The 20,243-nt window shown below is 40.6% G+C and overlaps 1 protein-coding gene across 3 annotated transcripts in view; it reads right to left on the reverse strand.

Moving 5' to 3' along the window:
- SPIRE1 (spire type actin nucleation factor 1) overlaps nucleotides 1-20,243 on the reverse strand; it is a 169,427-nt gene that overhangs the window by 56,077 nt on the left and 93,107 nt on the right. For all 3 annotated transcript variants that reach the window (XM_038391720.2, XM_038391717.2, XM_038391719.2), the window contains exon 4: nucleotides 5,214-5,339. In XM_038391720.2, coding sequence (XP_038247648.1) covers nucleotides 5,214-5,339 — 126 coding nt within the window. The remainder of the gene's footprint in view (nucleotides 1-5,213; nucleotides 5,340-20,243) is intronic.

Below are 20,243 nucleotides of genomic sequence, written 5' to 3' on the forward strand. Positions count from 1 at the left end.
TCTCTAGCAGTTTGAGTAAATATATAGATGTATTTACATTTATTTTTGCATTACTGAAAACAGTCAAGTACAATTATTATTGTTAAATGGCCCATATTTGAAAAATACTTTCCTTTGCTCAGTGACAGATGGAAGGTTATGTAATGTACATGTCAACACAACAGCAAAGAATCACTTGAACACAATGGCCTCTAAATGGTCTCTACATTTTAACATTTCAAGGAGCTTTTCATAAATAGGGGTATGATTCCTGGGCTTGTTTAAACTTTAGCAGTTTAAAAATGTAATCATAATTTCTGTATGTATTCTCCATTTCTAGAGGTTGTTTTATTGATGGAAGTGACTGACTGATAACTGGGGAACAGATGAAATAGACTTGCACATCTGATCTCTGATGTAAGAATACGTAACATATAAAAGAGGGTACTGCCCAAGGGTAATAGTTGATTTTACATACCCAATTATCTAACATCAGACTTAAGCCCTATGGACTGGGCCTCCAGCCCTTACTCACTTGAGTATCTCCCATTTCAGTCAATTGAATTACTCATGAGAGTAAGGTTTGCAGACTCAGCCACTAGAATGTTTCTTATCCTTTGTGCTGCTATAGGACTTTTGAATATCATATCAAAAACATCTGTTTGTAAGACAATAGGAGTGGGAGTAGAGAAGACATGCCCTAGTGTGGAGAGAGGTGGAAAAAGGTTGCTCAGTTGTTATCCCTTACTTATCAATTCAGCAAATGCACTGAGACTCCAAATTGAGGTCTTGGGTGGATATCAGTGGCTCTTCATTAACTTACAGAGGGGATCAAACAGAGAAACATTGGGCAAGTATGTTGAGTTTCTGGAAAGTAACTGTAGCAATATTCTATAACATTCATAATTAAAGTACAGCATAGAATATTATGCAAATATACTGTTTGATCCAAAATATTTATCCTCCAAGGTACATTTTTATGGGCTGACAGTGTGGGACAGGAGAAATGTTGTTCTTTGGATCTAAGTTTGAGTAAACAACTTAGCTAATTGTTTCACTTACTGTTAATAAGTTGTTATTGCATAATTATAAAAACCCTGCTGGTGGTTTAGGTTACACGCAGCTCTGTTAAAGGGGAGAGAGCGATTCAAGACCATGACCACTTTAAGAGTCAAACGTAAGGGGAAAATGAAGACTGTGTCCAAAAACAGGTGACAAAGAATATTACAAATTCTTAATTTTTTAATGTTGCTAGAAAGGGTTAATATCCATGAGAAAGATTTCCTAAGAGGTATAATTAAAAGCTTGTAGAAATTCCCACTATGCAAGGATATTTAAGCTTTTGCTACAGTCCAGCTGCCCTCATGGGAACAGCTAACTAGGTAAGTCATACAGGACAAGACAGGTATCAAATTGGCTAAAGATCTAGGCCCAGATTTTTAAAAGGTATTTAGGCATTGCTCTGATCAGCACTGCAATACCTAATTGATTTAGAAGCTCAAGACTCATTTTCAAAAGTGACTTAGGGGCCTCAGTCCCACTGACTTTCCGTAAGAGACAGGCTCCTACAGGCCTATGTCACTTTTGAAAATGAGACTTAGAAATCCACAGCTGGTCTGTGCCAGTCAACTCTGGTTTGCAGGGCTTAGGCTGCGGGGCACTCCCATTGCTGTGTATACTTCCTGCGTGGTGGGAGGGTCCCAGAGCTCAGGCTCCAGCCCAAGCCCAGACGTCTACACACCAATGAAACAGCCCTGCAGTCTGAGTCCCATGAGTCGAAGTCAGCTGGCATAGGCCAGCTATGGTTTTTTGTTTTTGTTTTTTTTTTTTTTTTTGCTGTGTAGACATACTCTTAGGCTACTAAACCAACTAGGCTCTGCAATGCTGAGTGAAACAATGCCTAAATACCTTTTAAAAATCTGGGGCTTGATGAGCAGAAGCTACAAAATGAGGAATTTTTTTTTCCATCCATTTTATTGGTAAAATCAACCCACTATTCAGAAATAAGGCCACAGATATTTAAGGGCAGGTCAGAAAGGAAATCAATTGCACCCAGTGTGACACCCCATATGATACCTTGTACCTCAGGTTCACCCCTATTATATGATTATGATATATTGTGTATAAAGTATGCCTTGAGAGATATTTCAAAACTCACAACCTACTGAACATTATTATCCTGGTAAAATATGTGCAGCAACTATGTATGTAAAGTTATGAGATTCTACTGTATAATAATGATCTTACATTAGCATGTAACAAAGTTAGAAAAGCAGGCTCAAACTAGTTTTCCAGAGACAAAGACATACTTGCACACCAGCAGGGAGCTAAAGAGTCATTATCTGTTTCATCGGAGATTCACCAGCAGGGAAGTTGTAAACAAGACATTTACAACTCACCTGAAGGACAGCCTGCAGAGCACATATGCAATGGAACTGCTGACCACATGACCCAGCAAAGACTTTTCCAGTATAAAAAGGAGAGACAGTGACCTACTCCTCACCTCTCCTCCCTCATCTCTACTCATAGCAGCATGACCTCTTGAAAGACAATAGGAGCATCACTGAACTGTTGGCGTGTGCGTGGTTGGGGGGGGGCGGTGTACTAGCTGGAAGGTGTTCCAGTTTGTATGAACTGCTCTAAGCTTTTGGGTAAGAAACTTTTTTGCTTTCAAATCTTATATAGGTTGGTAAAATTTAGGAATTAGATTGCGGATTTATCTTTTATTTCTTTTGTAACCAATTCTGACTTTTATGACTTTATCACTTATAATCACTTAAAATCTATTTTTCTCTAGTAAATGAACACGTTTTATTGATTTATCTAAACCAGTGTGTTTTGGTTGAAGTGTTTGGGAATCTGTGCTCAGGTTAACAAAGGCTGGGGCACTATAATAATCCATCATTTCATCAAAGGAAATGAATGAGCTTGGTTTGTTCAGTAGCGGGCTCAACAGTGAAAGATGCACATTTCTGGGGTACCAGGCTGGGGCTAAGAATTAGCGGGTGTCATCCTGTATATAGTTCATGACAGGCTGGGAGAGCATTCATATAATTTTGCTGGGAGCGACTCTATATGCTAATGTCTGTGTCTAAGCAGAACCTGGAGAGGCTGAGTTACTAGCAAAGCAGTGTAAGAGGCACCCCAAGATGAAGAGTTAAGGAGACTCAGTGGTTCAGTTTGTACCCTGGGGACTGTCACACGCAGGCAAATGGTGAACACAGTATTTACCAAAAAAATAAATAAATAAATTTCACCCAGAGTGGAATTGTTTCCATTGATTTAAATGTGTTTTGGATCAAGTCCTAATAGCCTTTTCAGAGGCAAACGGTATTTTTCATTTCACAGTATACACTTTAATTTACAGGGTGATTGAATAGCTTACAAGTTTAAAACAAAAGTATTACTGTGTGTATATTGATGTATATATTTATTTGTGTACTTCGATAATATTTAAATAAAAAAGTAAAGTTCTATATAGGCATATACTGAAAATACCTAACTGCACACTGTGGTCAGTTTTGCACCTAATCTAGGGGGGCAAAAAGCAATTAATGTGTAATACAGTCTTCAGTAATTACATTAATGAACAGCTGTTATACTGAGCATGAGCAAATGGAAACATTTTCACTCATCCAGCTTGAACAGGAAGAAATTGTGTGGAAGCTTTTTGCCTCGAATATTTAGGGATTTGCTAAAGCCATAATCAATTTATACTTTCTAGCTAGATTATTTGAGAGTTTTAGACCAGAGTAAAAATAAAAATTGCCCACTACTGTTCCAAGAAAGATAAATGAAGTGTAGAGGAAAGGGTCACAAAAACAGGTGGAGACGTCAAGGTGGTGACTCTGTTATTAAATACTATATTGTGTGTATCAACACAATACAATGTGTTGATTTACATATAACTCTCCACTACTGGCTCTCTAAACTCACCATAATTTATTCAGTTAATTTCTTGTAGGTGACACAGAAGAATCGATCTGAATGCAAAGTGGAGAGTGCCCTTCCATACCAGCTCAGGAAAATAACCACTAGGAGCAGTGTGGAAAAAGCATAAAGACACTCATGGGAGAAGCAGACAAATAGGATGTTGAGCCTGGTGTCATTGGCAGAGAGAGCAGGAAGGCAACATGAAAAGCATAAGGTAATATTTAGTATCGGGGGTACCGTGTTAGTCTGTATCCACAAAAACAACAAGGAGTCCGGTGGCACCTTAAAGACTAACAGATTTATTTGGGCATAAGCTTTTGTGGGCTAGAACCCACTTCATTGGACGCATGGAGCGCAAATTACCAATGTGGGGATTATTAAACTGACACATGAAGAGAAGGGAGTTGCCTCACAAGCAGAGAACCATTGTTGACCGGGCCAATTTGATCAGGGTGGATGTAGTCCACTTCCAATAATAGATGAGGCGATATCAATTCCAGGAGAGGCAAAGCTGCTTTTGTAATGAGCCAGCCATTCCCAGTCCCTATTCAGGCCAAAATTAATGGTGTTAAATTTGCAAATCAATTTTAGTTCTGCTGTTTCTCTTTGAAGTCTGATTCTGAAGTTTTTTTGTTCAAGTATAGCTACTTTTAAATCTGTTATAGAATGTCCAGGAAGACTGAAGTGTTCTCCTACTGGCTTTTGTATGTTACCATTCCTGATGTCCGATTTGTGTCCATTTATTCTTTTATGTAGGGACTGTCCGGTTTGGCCAATGTACATAGCAGAGGGGCACTGCTGGCACATATAACATTAGTAGACGTGCAGATGAATGAGCCTCTGATGGCGTGGCTGATGCGGTTGGGTCCTCTGATGGTGTCGCTAGAGTAGATATGGGGACAGAGTAGGCAACGAGGTTTGCTACAGAGATTGGTTCCTGGGTTTGGGTTAGTGTTAGTGGTGTGTAGTTGCCGATGAGTATCCTTCAGGTTAGGTAGCTGTCTGTAAGCGAGGACTGGCCTGCCTCCCAAGGTCTGTTCGAGTGAGGGATCGTTTTCCAGGTAATGTTTGTTTTCTTGATCACATTATGGGTCATGGTCTATCATGAAATTATGCTAACCTCTATCAAATACCCATGATTAATGGGTACAGGACAAAACAGAAAGCTTAACTGTAGGGACACTATAAATAATTTTCTCTAGCATCGGATTGTCACTGGTGATTGGAAATAGAAAGTTTTTCACAGTACTCACTCCCCTAGTAATCAAATGAGCAAGAGAGAATTCTCTCCGACTGCTTACCTCTTTTGCACTTTTAATTTTGGCCAGGAATGTGTACAACTCCATTGTTTCAGCAAACAGTGCCCGACATACTGCCTGATAGTGGTTTGGTGCCTCTGATTGGGTAGGTAGATGGGCAGCACACAACTAGGGAGGAAAATAAAACTTGTTATATATAGACACATACACTGCTGCTTTTACTAATGCAACACAGGTAGGAACCGACTGTACTTACAGAGTGGCATGCAAATGTTCCTTGTACATATTTACATCAGTTTATTTTTTTAACCAGCGATAGTTTCTATTATACATTGTTTTCAAGATTCTGCAACCTAAAATAGAGTTGCACATAATTTCAGGCAGCAATTAAAGTACATTTCTTTACTTTTCTGATGTCTTTTCATTTTTGTAGGAAAAGTTCTGTGAGTGAAGAAGAGATTAGGAGACATTCAAAAAGATGCTGTCATTTCCTGGAAAACTTTGAAACACAGTCTATCTGGAAGCAATTTCCCTTTTAAATTATTTTTCTTCCCTTTTAAAAATAATACACTTCGGATATTTAACTGAAAATGGGATCGTTGATCCTCAGACATTTTTCCCTTCCAAGGTCATAGCTCTTAGTTTATAATAGCATAATTGTCTTCATAGCAACACACTGACTGCACAAAGAGGACTACAACTTTAAGCGAGCATCAAGACAAGATTATCAAATAAACAAATATTTTATTCTTACGCAAATGATGTTCCTAGTAATAAAGAAACAAGAAAGAAAAACACAATGTATTTTACTTTAGCATAATTGTTGCTAAATAGAATGTTTTTCAGAATTTTCTATCAGATGTCAGGAGCTTTTTAAAATGAAAGCATTTTAACTGAATTGTCAAGAAAAAAAGAGTTCTCTAACAGAACAACTTAAAGGGCCAAATTCAGAAAAGATTTACATGATAGTCTTATATAGATTTTGGGTATAAACTGGTCAGAAAACGACCAAACGAAGATGAAATCCCACTAAGCCTATTCCTAATGGTTTGCATGGTTTAAAAGAAGGTTGTGAAAAAGTTTGGGTACGATTTAAGTTAGACTGGCATCACAACGAAGGTCCACTAACATTCCTAGAAGCGCACACAATCTGATAAAAATAAATAAATAGTAAGCTATGAACTGACAGATCTATCAACTCTGAAACACTCAGGAAGACCTCTTGAGGGCTAAATTGTGCTTCTAGACATACATACACAATTACCACCAAGATGAATAGAAACTGAACAAGCCTCTCTAAAGAGAAAAATTTTGCCCAGAAATATGGAAGATGGGAAGTTCTCAAAAACCTTTTATAATATTTAAGGGAGTCATTACTCTGCTGACTCCCAGTCCTATAAAGTAGCAAAGCAGAGTTTAACGGAGGGTTTTGAAGGCAGATAATGAGTTACTTTTACAGACACTGATGGGGAGTAACTCCCAGGCATGAGGGCAGCACGGGGGAAAGCATAAAGGTGCTTGCTTGAAAATCTACCAACTGGATGGTGGAGGCTGATATCATGGGCCAATCAGAGGCGGTCATTTCCTCATCTGTAAAACGAGGATATTTACCCTCTTTTGTAAAGCTTTGAGATCTATTACTACAATATATTTATTATTAATTATTATTATTATTATTTATTATTAGGGATCCTGCCCTCCCTACTCAAACAGAATTCTCATTGAAGTAAATTGGAGTTTTGCCCAAACTGATGAGGATTGCTGTATCAATCTCTAGGATCCCAATCTTGCAACTAAATCTGTGTAAGCAGACTCCTCCTCCCATCCCACATAAAGCCTCACTGCAGTCAACCCATACATACTCAGCTGCAAGATCTGGACCTAAATGCATTAATCTTTATGAGTAATGCTACAACATGTGATCAGTTCAGTACTTGTGTAAACTGATATAATTCCGATGGGTTACACCTTAGTTAAATTTGATCCAGTGTCTTTAATACTACTCCCACCAGGGTGTGCCTAAGCCAAGGTATTCTCCACAGAAGTCTGCAATAAAGAGACAGAACAAGTATTTGTGAAATATTGTCTATAATCTGTTCACCATAAAAATACATGTTAAAGCATCAAAACAAAATGACCTGAAATTCCCATTAAATATTATTGCACAGACACCCAAACAAAAAACAAATATAATGCTGGCCTTAAAGCTTCCTACTAGTGGTTTTATAGTAGTTTTTTACTATGCAGATAAAGGTGAGAACAGGCCGAGGGAAAAATCACTGGCTATGTTAGAAGTTTTCCTCCAGGGCAGATTGGAGAGGCCCTGGAGGTTTTTCGCCTTCCTCTGTAGTATGGGGCATGGTTGACTTGAGGGAGGCTTCTCTGCTCCTTGAAGTATTTGAACCATGATTTAAGGACTTCAATAGCTCAGACATGGGTGAGGTTTTTCATAGGAGTGGGTGGATGAGATTCTGTGGCCTGCGCTGTGCAGGAGGTCGGACTAGAATCATAGAATCATAGAATCATAGAATATCAGGGTTGGAAGGGACCCCAGAAGGTCATCTAGTCCAACCCCCTGCTCAAAGCAGGACCAAGTCCCAGTTAAATCATCCCAGCTAGGGCTTTGTCAAGCCTGACCTTAAAAACCTCTAAGGAAGGAGATTCTACCACCTCCCTAGGTAACGCATTCCAGTGTTTCACCACCCTCTTAGTGAAAAAGTTTTTCCTAATATCCAATCTAAACCTCCCCCATTGCAACTTGAGACCATTACTCCTCGTTCTGTCATCTGCTACCATTGAGAACAGTCTAGAGCCATCCTCTTTGAAACCCCCTTTCAGGTAGTTGAAAGCAGCTATCAAATCCCCCCTCATTCTTCTCTTCTCCAGACTAAACAATCCCAGCTCCCTCAGCCTCTCCTCATAAGTCATGTGCTCTAGACCCCTAATCATTTTCGTTGCCCTTCGTTGTACTCTTTCCAATTTATCCACATCCTTCCTGTAGTGTGGGGCCCAAAACTGGACACAGTACTCCAGATGAGGCCTCACCAGTGTCGAATAGAGGGGAACGATCACGTCCCTCGATCTGCTCGCTATGCCCCTACTTATACAACCCAAAATGCCATTGGCCTTCTTGGCAACAAGGGCACACTGCTGACTCATATCCAGCTTCTCGTCCACTGTCACCCCTAGGTCCTTTTCCGCAGAACTGCTGCCGAGCCATTCGGTCCCTAGTCTGTAGCGGTGCATTGGATTCTTCCATCCTAAGTGCAGGACCCTGCATTTATCCTTATTGAACCTCATTAGATTTCTTTTGGCCCAATCCTCCAATTTGTCTAGGTCCTTCTGTATCCTATCCCTCCCCTCCAGCGTATCTACCACTCCTCCCAGTTTAGTATCATCCGCAAATTTGCTGAGAGTGCAATCCACACCATCCTCCAGATCATTTATGAAGATATTGAACAAAACGGGCCCCAGGACCGACCCCTGGGGCACTCCACTTGACACCGGCTGCCAACTAGACATGGAGCCATTGATCACTACCCGTTGAGCCCGACAATCTAGCCAGCTTTCTACCCACCTTATAGTGCATTCATCCAGCCCATACTTCCTTAACTTGCTGACAAGAATGCTGTGGGAGACCGTGTCAAAAGCTTTGCTAAAGTCAAGAAACAATACATCCACTGCTTTCCCTTCATCCACAGAACCAGTAATCTCATCATAAAAGGCGATTAGATTAGTCAGGCATGACCTTCCCTTGGTGAATCCACGCTGACTGTTCCTGATCACTTTCCTCTCCTCTAAGTGCTTCAGGATTGATTCTTTGAGGACCTGCTCCATGATTTTTCCAGGGACTGAGGTGAGGCTGACCGGCCTGTAGTTCCCAGGATCCTCCTTCTTCCCTTTTTTAAAGATGGGCACTACATTAGCCTTTTTCCAGTCATCCGGGACTTCCCCCGTTCGCCACGAGTTTTCAAAGATAATGGCTAAGGGCTCTGCAATCACAGCCGCCAATTCCTTCAGCACTCTCGGATGCAATTCGTCCGGCCCCATGGACTTGTGCACGTCCAGCTTTTCTAAATAGTCCCTAACCACCTCTATCTCTACAGAGGGCTGGCCATCTCTTCCCCATTTTGTGTTGCCCAGCACAGCAGTCTGGGAGCTGACCTTGTTAGTGAAAACAGAGGCAAAAAAAGCATTGAGTACATTAGCTTTTTCCACATCCTCTGTCACTAGCTTGCCTCCCTCATTCAGTAAGGGGCCCACACTTTCCTTGGCTTTCTTCTTGTTGCCAACATACCTGAAGAAACCCTTCTTGTTACTCTTGACATCTCTTGCTAGCTGCAGCTCCAGGTGCGATTTGGCCCTCCTGATATCTTTCCTACATGCCCGAGCAATATTTTTATACTCTTCCCTGGTCATATGTCCAAGCTTCCACTTCTTGTAAGCTTCTTTTTTATGTTTAAGATCCGCTAGGATTTCACCATTAAGCCAAGCTGGTCGCCTGCCATATTTACTATTCTTTCGACTCATCGGGATGGTTTGTCCCTGTAACCTCAACAGGGATTCCTTGAAATACAGCCAGCTCTCCTGGACTCCCTTCCCTTTCATGTTAGTCCCCCAGGGGATCCTGGCCATCTGTTCCCTGAGGGAGTCAAAGTCTGCTTTCCTGAAGTCCAGGGTCCGTATCCTGCTGCTTACCTTTCTTCCCTGCGTCAGGATCCTGAACTCAACCAACTCATGGTCACTGCCTCCCAGATTCCCATCCACTTTTGCTTCCCCCACTAATTCTACCCGGTTTGTGAGCAGCAGGTCAAGAAAAGCGCTCCCCCTAGTTGGCTCCCCTAGCACTTGCACCAGGAAATTGTCCCCTACGCTTTCCAAAAACTTCCTGGATTGTCTATGCACCGCTGTATTGCTCTCCCAGCAGATATCAGGAAAATTAAAGTCACCCATGAGAATCAGGGCATGCGATCTAGTAGCTTCCGTGAGTTGCCGGAAGAAAGCCTCATCCACCTCATCCCCCTGGTCCGGTGGTCTATAGCAGACTCCCACCATGACATCACTCTTGTTGCACACACTTCTAAACTTAATCCAGAGACACTCAGGTTTTTCCACAGTTTCGTACCGGAGCTCTGAGCAGTCATACTGCTCCCTTACATACAGTGCTACTCCCCCACCTTTTCTGCCCTGCCTGTCCTTCCTGAACAGTTTATAACCATCCATGACTGTACTCCAGTCATGTGAGTTATCCCACCAAGTCTCTGTTATTCCAATCACGTCATAATTCCTTGACATCACCAGGACCTCCAGTTCTCCCTGCTTGTTTCCAAGGCTTTGTGCATTTGTATATAAGCACTTGAGATAACCTGTTGATCACCCCTCATTCCCAGTATGAGGCAGGAGCCCTCTCCTCACAGACCTTCCTGCCTGTGCTTCCTCCCGGTATCCCGCTTTCCCACTTACCTCAGGGCTTTGGTCTCCTTCCCCCGGTGAACCTAGTTTAAAGCCCTCCTCACTAGGTTAGCCAGCCTGCTGGCAAAGATGTTCTTCCCTCTCTTCGTAAGATGGAGCCCGTCTCTGCCCAGCACTCCTCCTTCATGGAACACCATCCCATGGTCAAAGAATCCAAAGCCTTCTCTCCGACACCACCTGCGTAGCCATTCGTTGACCTCCACGATTCGACGGTCCCTACCCAGGCCTTTTCCTTCCACGGGGAGGATGGACGAGAACACCACTTGCGCCTCCAACTCCTTTATCCTCTTCCCAGAGCCACATAGTCCGCAGTGATCCGCTCAAGGTCATTCTTGGCAGTATCATTGGTGCCCACGTGGAGAAGCAGGAAGGGGTAGCGATCCGAGGGCTTGATGAGTCTCGGCAATCTCTCCGTCAGATGATCAGAATGGTCCCTTCTGACCTTAGTACCTATGAATCTAAGTTTTCCAGAGCTAAACCTATTTTTTGAGACAAAGTCTCTTTAGTAGCAGAGGAGCCCTTCATTAGTTTGGTAGTATATTTGTCTAAATCTGTCCTTTTCCATGGTGAACTTTCTGGAAGCAAATGATCATGATGCAGGTACACTCAGACCCATCACATGTATATTATTTTTGACTTCTCCCATCCCATCTTCCCAAGCAATGTCCAAATTCTTCTCCATAAAATTTCTAAGCTCTCGCTTTTCCCCTCTATCCACACAGCTAAAAGTTAGGCCCTCATAATACCCTGTTTTGATTATTGCAACCTTCCCCTTCCTTTTCTCTTTAATATCACACTGCTCCATCCAGCTTACCCAAAACACATCTGCCATGATGATCTCTCTTGCCTCTTGTTCTTATCCTGCTACACTGTCACTCTGAATATTCCTTCACGGGATCCCTCTTTTCCAACACATCAAATTCAGACATCTCGACCTCACCTTCAAGGCCCTTCACAACTTTATATTTCTCATCAATAGAAGACTATAACTGGATTATTTGCCGTTTCAAGACTGAGATACAATGGCGGAGCTATAAATTTTAACATACTGCTTCCTTTCACTATGTTTGGCTGTAGCCAGTTCATGAAGAAGAAATTTTAAACAAAATCAATTTTAAGACTTTTTTTATGAGGAACACTTATCAAAATAAGACAAAGCTACTTTTTAATTAAGAGCTTTTACAATTTATAATCAAACTTATAAGGCCCACAACATTTACAATAGTTTTTAAAGGAAGTTATAAAATGTGATTCTTTCATTAAACTTCATTGCTGAATATTCACCATGACAAATTCTATAGAAAAACAGGTTTCAGAGTAGCAGCCGTGTTAGTCTGTATTCGCAAAAAGGAAAGGAGTACTTGTGGCACCTTAGAGACTAACAAATTTATTAGAGCATAAGCTTTCGTGAGCTACAGCTCACTTCATCGGATGCATTTGGTGGAAAAAACAGAGGAGAGATTTATATACACACACACAGAGAACATGAAACAATGGGTTTATCATACACACTGTAAGGAGAGTGATCACTTAAGATAAGCCATCACCAACAGCAGGGGGGGGAAGGAGGAAAACCTTTCATGGTGACAAGCAGGTAGGCTAATTCCAGCAGTTAACAAGAATATCAGAGGAACAGTGGGGGGTGGGGTGGGAGGGAGAAATACCATGGGGAAATAGTTTTACTTTGTGTTATGACTCATCCATTCCCAGTCTCTATTCAAGCCTAAGTTAATTGTATCCAGTTTGCAAATTAATTCCAATTCAGCAGTCTCTCGTTGGAGTCTGTTTTTGAAGCTTTTTTGTTGAAGTATAGCCACTCTTAGGTCTGTGATCGAGTGACCAGAGAGATTGAAGTGTTCTCCAACTGGTTTTTGAATGTTATAATTCTTGACGTCTGATTTGTGTCCATTCATTCTTTTACGTAGAGACTGTCCAGTTTGGCCAATGTACATGGCAGAGGGGCATTGCTGGCACATGATGGCATATATCACATTGGTAGATGCGCAGGTGAACGAGCCTCTGATAGTGTGGCTGATGTGATTAGGCCCTATGATGGTATCCCCTGAATAGATATGTGGACAGAGTTGGCAACGGGCTTTGTTGCAAGGATAGGTTCCTGGGTTAGTGGTTCTGTTGTGTGGTTGCTGGTGAGTATTTGCTTCAGATTGGGGGGCTGTCTGTAAGCAAGGACTGGTCTGTCTCCCAAGATCTGAGAGAGCGATGGCTCGTCCTTCAGGATAGGTTGTAGATCCTTGATGATGCGTTGGAGAGGTTTTAGTTGGGGGCTGAAGGTGATGGCTAGTGGCGTTCTGTTGTTTTCTTTGTTGGGCCTGTCCTGTAGTAGGTGACTTCTGGGTACTCTTCTGGCTCTGTCAATCTGTTTCTTCACTTCAGCAGGTGGGTATTGTAGTTGTAGGAATGCATGATAGAGATCTTGTAGGTGTTTGTCTCTGTCTGAGGGGTTGGAGCAAATGCGGTTATATCGTAGCGCTTGGCTGTAGACAATGGATCGAGTGGTATGATCTGGATGAAAGCTAGAGGCATGTAGGTAGGAATAGCGGTCAGTAGGTTTCCGATATAGGGTGGTGTCTATGTGACCATCGCTCACTAGCACCGTAGTGTCCAGGAAGTGGATCTCTTGTGTGGACTGGTCCAGGCTGAGGTTGATGGTGGGATGGAAATTGTTGAAATCATGGTGGAATTCCTCAAGAGCTTCTTTTCCATGGGTCCAGATGATGAAGATGTCATCAATGTAGCGCAAGTAGAGTAGGGGCATTAGGGGACGAGAGCTGAGGAAGCGTTGTTCTAAGTCAGCCATAAAAATGTTGGCTTACTGTGGGGCCATGCGGGTACCCATCGCAGTGCCGCTGATTTGAAGGTATACATTGTCACCAAATGTGAAATTAGGCTTGAATAGAGACTGGGAATGGATGAGTCATTACACAAAGTAAAACTATTTCCCCATGGTATTTCTCCCCCCCACCCCACCCACTGTTCCTCTGATATTCTTGTTAACTGCTGGAATTAGCCTACCTGCTTGTCACCATGGGAGGTTTTCCTCCTTTCCCCCCCCTGCTGTGGGTGATGGCTTATCTTAAGTGATCACTCTCCTTACAGTTTGTATGATAAACCCATTGTTTCATGTTCTCTGTGTGTGTGTGTATATAAATCTCTCCTCTGTTTTTTCCACCAAATGCATCCGATGAAGTGAGCTGTAGCTCACGAAAGCTTATGCTCTAATAAATTTGTTAGTCTCTAAGGTGCCACAAGTACTCCTTTTCTTTATAGAAAAACAGAGAGTGCTCTTCTCCATTAAATTATATGAAGAGACTGTCTACCGCAAAGGGGCAGGGGAATGCCATAGCATATCAATCCAACCCACACCCCATTGACAACCTGGAGAACAAACACAGGAGATATGAAAACTAAATACTTAGTCACTTAATGAAAAGGCTAGCACCCTATTTAATGGAAACTGGCCAAATTCTGACTCTTTTAGAATGGTTAATTTATCCTCTCTTTACTTAATAACTAACTCTGTCCTCACTTGACCTATCATTCTTTCAATAGGCCACAGTTATTAATTTTAGCCTTTTCTGTTTGTGTAAATGTTTAGAGTGCAGGTTAAGATTTTATTTTTCTTCAGACCACATCAAGTTCTGTACTGACAATACCTTCATACTTTATTTGGAAGTATGTTAGAGACACCTGCATAAAAATATTCAGGCAACCACTAAAATTCTGTACTAGCAAGTTTGTATATGGGATGGGTATCCTCTATTACTGAATACAAAGTAAAGCAACCAAAAATTAAATTAAACACTTGCAATTAAAATAGAGAGAAAAGTGATCAGACTTAAAGAGAATCGTTTGGGGTTTTTTTAGAAAGAAGGAATGTAAAATTACTCATTAGGGGCCTGCAGATCCCATTGACTTCAACCTTCTGAAAATCAAGCTCTGAATTATCTGTTTTCTCAAGTCATAAGGATGCATTAAATAAATAAATAAATAAATAAATAAATAAATAAATAAAGTCAGCCTAAAGTAAAGTGGTTTAGCATACACTTAAATAGCCAGGCTGAAGTCACATCTCTATTCAGTCCGACTGCACCTACGTATTAACAAGATTTCTAAACAACTGGTGATTTTACATATAGCTGTGTTGCAAAATCTAGGCACAATATGATGAGTCAAATATGAAATGTCATCCTTAACACTGAATTTCAGGACATCTATCCATTTTAATCAAACCTTTAAACGTGTTTTTTGTTTTAAAAAGGTGTTTTTCTGTAACATACCTAATACACACCCATCTAGCATTAATATAGTTGATGTATTTTAAGATCCAAAAGAATGAGGCAGGCATTAAAAAACCCTTAGAATTTAGCACACTATAGCAGTCCACAATTATTTCCATCAGATCGTCAAACCTTTACTTCAAATCTTTTCATCCATTCAAAACTCTCCAACTGAAAGGGTGATTTTGTACAGCAGCTGGGTAGGGTGCTTTAGTGATTCTGGTGCTTGCCTTTTCTCCCCTCATGCTGCAATTCAAGCCTATCTTGAGGAGAGTGAATGTTCTCACAGAGTCCTGTGTTTAATACAAGGGCTGTTTGTTCTGTTTTCAGGAACCCTACCAAAACGTAAATTTTAAAAAATTACTGTGTTTTTGTAAACTGGTAAAACGGTGGAATAATGTAAGTATTACTGGTCATTAAAAAGTACTTAACTGAATCAACAAGCATTTCTATTTTTAACTGTTCCTTTATTGTGAAGAGTTTCTTCGTGAATCTATCTAGAATAGATGACTCAAAGCATTCAATTTTTGTTTAAATCACTGAAAAGATTAGTGTGTTTCAAAGGTCACAGAAAACAGACGTCATGTAAATATCAGACCCTTGCCAGCTCTTCTCTCAGGATTCATCCTCTATTCACCAAGAAACAGTGTGCATCAAGCCTACCCAGTATTAAAAGAAATCACAACCCATGACTCTATTTGAATGCATTCTATCAAGAGCTAAACCAAATTACAACACACATTCACAACTGACTGATCTGTTGGAGTTTGATTGCCTAGTGCACAAGTTTTTTTTGCCAATAAATATTTGAAATCTGCACCACAACACCCTAGTCTGTCTTGGATCACAGTTCAACAGAGAAAAAATCGTTTCTACTTTTAATCTTCTTCTGCCAGGTGACTATATCAATGAACTATCTTTTCTGTACAGAATAAAAGGATTTTTTCTCCATGGGACCCAAAGACAAGCTATCGGTGCTCAAAGTATTCTCGAAAATGTACTATACAGCCTGCATGCACTGGGCTTGTAATGCATTTGCTACAGTCTTAGAGTTACAACACAATACGTATGTAAGAGGCACACTTCTGATAATGTAAAGCAGGAATAAGAAATATTACTTTTATAGAGCAAATCAATGAACATAGTCCTATTCAATGTTTCAGACAAATCCACAACAGTGTGGCATTACCACATGTTCTAAGGATATAGGTAACATAGCTCAGGCTGAGTTGTATCAAAGTTATTTTATGGAAGCACTACGATTCTATCTCTGTGCAGATAATCCAGATGCTGTGATGGGACTTAAAAAAAATTACATTGTGAAAATGAGCTCTAAGGATACTTTCGCTTCCCTGACCAGAAAAAAAAAATCTTGCTGTGTCAATAACGGAAGATCTGTAAAACTTGACCTAACCTATAATTTTAGTTTACCCCTTAGTATCCTGGCTGTTCAGGAGAATTAATTATGTTAAGGAATGGCCAGTTTCTGAGAAATAAGGTGGTGGTGTGATAGAAAGGTGGAGGGTTTCTTGCTCCTAGGACCTGATTGGAACTTGTACACAGTGTAAGTCTCAACTTAATTAGCCTCCCAGCCATCTGGTACCTGGCCTCATCACCAGTTCCTTACAACTCCCAGTCCCTCAAATTGAAGATCATCAGTGGCACGTGTCAGAGGGTGAGCAAGAGCAAAAAGTTTCAGACATGGAGCCCTGACAGGCTTTTTTGTTGAGGTGGGATGGGAACTCAATACTCTCCACACCTACTGAAATGTCATAAAGCAGGGTTAGGTGAGAGCTTGTAAGGTGAGGCTTTTTACCAGGGAGAGGGAAAAGATGGATGAGAGCAGAGTATACACTCAGTTTAGAACCCTAAATTTAGCTATTAAGCTCCATGATAAACAGCCAAAACCCACAGAAAGTAGCATTCAGAAGCTGTGGAACTCTGCATGCTTATATCTGTGTTTGTAACTGTAATAGGCAGGCCTGAAGACAAATACACAGTGAGAATTTTCACTCTCCCTAAAGTATCAGATGAAGCTCACATACCCACAAAAATCCTGTGTGTTCTTTGAAATTCAGACATCTGTTTTGTGCTTCTGTGCAAATTTCTGTGTGTGCAGTGTTTCGCATAGCTTAGAGGGAACAGTGTTTCACACGTGCATAGCTTAGAGCGAACAGTGCCTACTGGATCCCCAGGATGGAGTTAGGGTGACCTATGATAAGCTTTTTAGCATGCATGTAGGTTCTTTTATTGCTTTTAATATTTTTTTTCTGTAATGCCTTAGAATAAATGTGCTTTCTTAGAAAGAACTGTGTGGTAATTTGTGACGGTGGGCCATTACACTATTCATAGCTTTTGAAGAGAAAGCAAAGTGCATATACTGGCCTATCTAGATACTCTGATTTGTGGGAACATCAGAATGTAGGCAGAGAACTGTGGAGCCTGGAAAACCCTGGTCAGGAAGGAGAGATGCACTTGTGTGTCGAAAAGAGGTGAGGGTTGAGGAGCCAGGAGCCTAAAAGTGGGTGCCCCTGAGGAGCAACAGCGGGGGAATCGAGGTGCCGTTGGCCTGAACTGGGACACCATGCACAGGTTGTAGTTGTTTTTATAAATAAAAGACACAAAGCTGTCAACCAGCATTTTTCAGTTTGAAATTAACACACAAATACTGATGATTTTTTTTTAAAAGTCTCTCACTGAAAAAAGCATCTTTAACCAACCGTCATCTAAAAAAACAAGTAACTGCATACAGCTTCAGTTTAAACTAAAAATTTTATTGGTTTTTTTCCTCCAAAAAAAATTTGGGAAAACAAAAACAAACAACAACAACAAAGAGAACAATAATGTAAAGGAATGGACAAGGAGGGGAAAGAAAGGAAGGAAGAGAGGGAAAAGGAGAGTGACATCTTAGTTTCCTTCAACTAGGAATTAATCAAAGATTTCTAAAAAGTCAGACCCAATCTTTTCAAATTTGTTTTGAGGTTCCTCTTCTCCAGAACGTTGCCTGTTCTTTAGCCAGGTTAGCCAAGTCTCTATGCAAAGCTTGTATCTCTGGAGGTAGTCTGCTCTTCCATCTAAGCTATATGAGTTATTGGGCTATAAGCACAGCTCTAGAGAACCAAGGTTTCCATGAACTGGTGAGTTTATAGGATAATGTCCCAAAACACAATTCTGAGAAGTAATTTTTAAGGCAGCATTCATGATCATATTAACCTCCTGCCTACTCCCAAAATATGGGAGACCCACATCTCCAGCAGCAGTCTGTTTTGGCAAGGACCACACACATTGTAACATAAGCAGGGATCAGAGAGAACGAAATATATTTTTCTCCTGAATCAGCCTTAAACGTAGTATAGATTTTAATGTTTTGCAAGTCACTTCCCCATTGGCTAAAAAGAAAATATTTTCAAAAACAAGTATTTTTTTTAAATTGAGTTTAAACCACTTTACATCAATGGTAAACTGAATTTAAACAAAGATGACAGCATCTTCACTGACAGGTTTCAGAGTAGCAGCCGTGTTAGTCTGTATTCACAAAAAGAAAAGAAGTACTTGTGGCACCTTAGAGACTAACAAATTTATTAGAGCATAAGCTTTCGTGAGCTACAGCTCACTTCATCGGATGCATTTGGTGGAAAAAACAGAGGGGAGATTTATATACACACACACAGAACATGAAACAATGGGTTTATCATACACACTGTAAGGAGAGTGATCACTTATGATAAGCCATCACCAGCAGCAGGGGGGGAAAAAGGAGGAAAACCTTTCATGGTGACAAGCAAGGTAGGCTAATTCCAGCAGTTAACAAGAATATCGGAGGAACAGTGGGGGGTGGGGTGGGGGGGAGAAATAACATGGGGAAATAGTTTTACTTTGTGTAATGACTCATCCATTCCCAGTCTCTATTCAAGCCTAAATTAATTGTATCCAGTTTGCAAATTAATTCCAGTTCAGCAGTCTAAAACAGACTTTTTGAGACTGCTGAATTGGAATTAATTTGCAAACTGGATACAATTAATTTAGGCTTGAATAGAGACTGGGAATGGATGAGTCATTACACAAAGTAAAACTATTTCCCCATGAAGAAAAGGAGTACTTGTGGCACCTTAGAGACTAACAAATTTATTAGATGCATCCGATGAAGTGAGCTGTAGCTCACGAAAGCTTATGCTCTAATAAATTTGTTAGTCTCTAAGGTGCCACAAGTACTCCTTTTCTTTTTGCGAATACAGACTAACACGGCTGCTACTCTGAAACCTATTTCCCCATGCTATTTCTCCCCACCCACCCCACCCCCCACTGTTCCTCAGATATTCTTGTTAATTGCTGGAATTAGCCTACCTTGCTTGTCACCATGAAAGGTTTTCCTCCTCCCCCCGCTGCTGGTGATGGCTTATCTTAAGTGATCACTCTCCTTACAGTTTTCAGAGTAGCAGCCCTGTTAGTCTGTATTCGCAAAAAGAAAAGGAGTACTTGTGGCACCTTAGAGACTAACAAATTTATTAGAGCATAAGCTTTCGTGAGTTACAGCTCACTTCATCGGATGCATTTGGTGGAAAAAACTTTCTCCTTACAGTGTGTATGATAAACCCATTGTTTCATGTTCTCTGTGTGTGTGTATATAAATCTCTCCTCTGTTTTTTCCACCAAATGCATCCGATGAAGTGAGCTGTAGCTCACGAAAGCTTATGCTCTAATAAATTTGTTAGTCTCTAAGGTGCCACAAGTACTCCTTTTCTTTTTAGCATCTTCACTGAAAGCTTGAATAAAAGGTAAATGGCACAAACTAACATCTAACTTCATCTGCTCATTTTCAAATCAAATCTATTCCATCTCCACAACCTAGTGAAGATTCCATAATATTTTTACTCTGTTGTAATTAACTCATCACCACCCTTGGATAAAAAAATCTTATAAATATTAATTTCTGCTACTGTTTTTTTTTAAACATTTGGAAGTTAAGAAAAAACACAGCAGCATATAGTAATAGTCACAAACTACAGCTCAGTTTAAAGCCTAAATCCTCTTGATCCTCCTCATGGATCTGTCATGTCCACTGGACCTAAATCCTAATCTTTCTTAGTTCTGCATGCAGTAAATTATCAAGAATTTAACATTACCAAGTGAAAGCCAGTCTATGTTTTTCTAATGTGAGAACTTTAAATAATCCCTTTAGACAGACAGTATTAACGGAAGCATTTTAGCATCATTAGTTTTTTATGTCACTATAAATTCTTTTAGGTGTTTGTACAGACTTGTTGGCTAGAAGCTGTTCATTTAAACTCTGATTCCTCCCCAC

The sequence above is a fragment of the Dermochelys coriacea genome, chromosome 2, assembly GCF_009764565.3.
Source record: "Dermochelys coriacea isolate rDerCor1 chromosome 2, rDerCor1.pri.v4, whole genome shotgun sequence".
Classification (NCBI taxonomy): Eukaryota; Metazoa; Chordata; order Testudines; family Dermochelyidae; genus Dermochelys; species Dermochelys coriacea.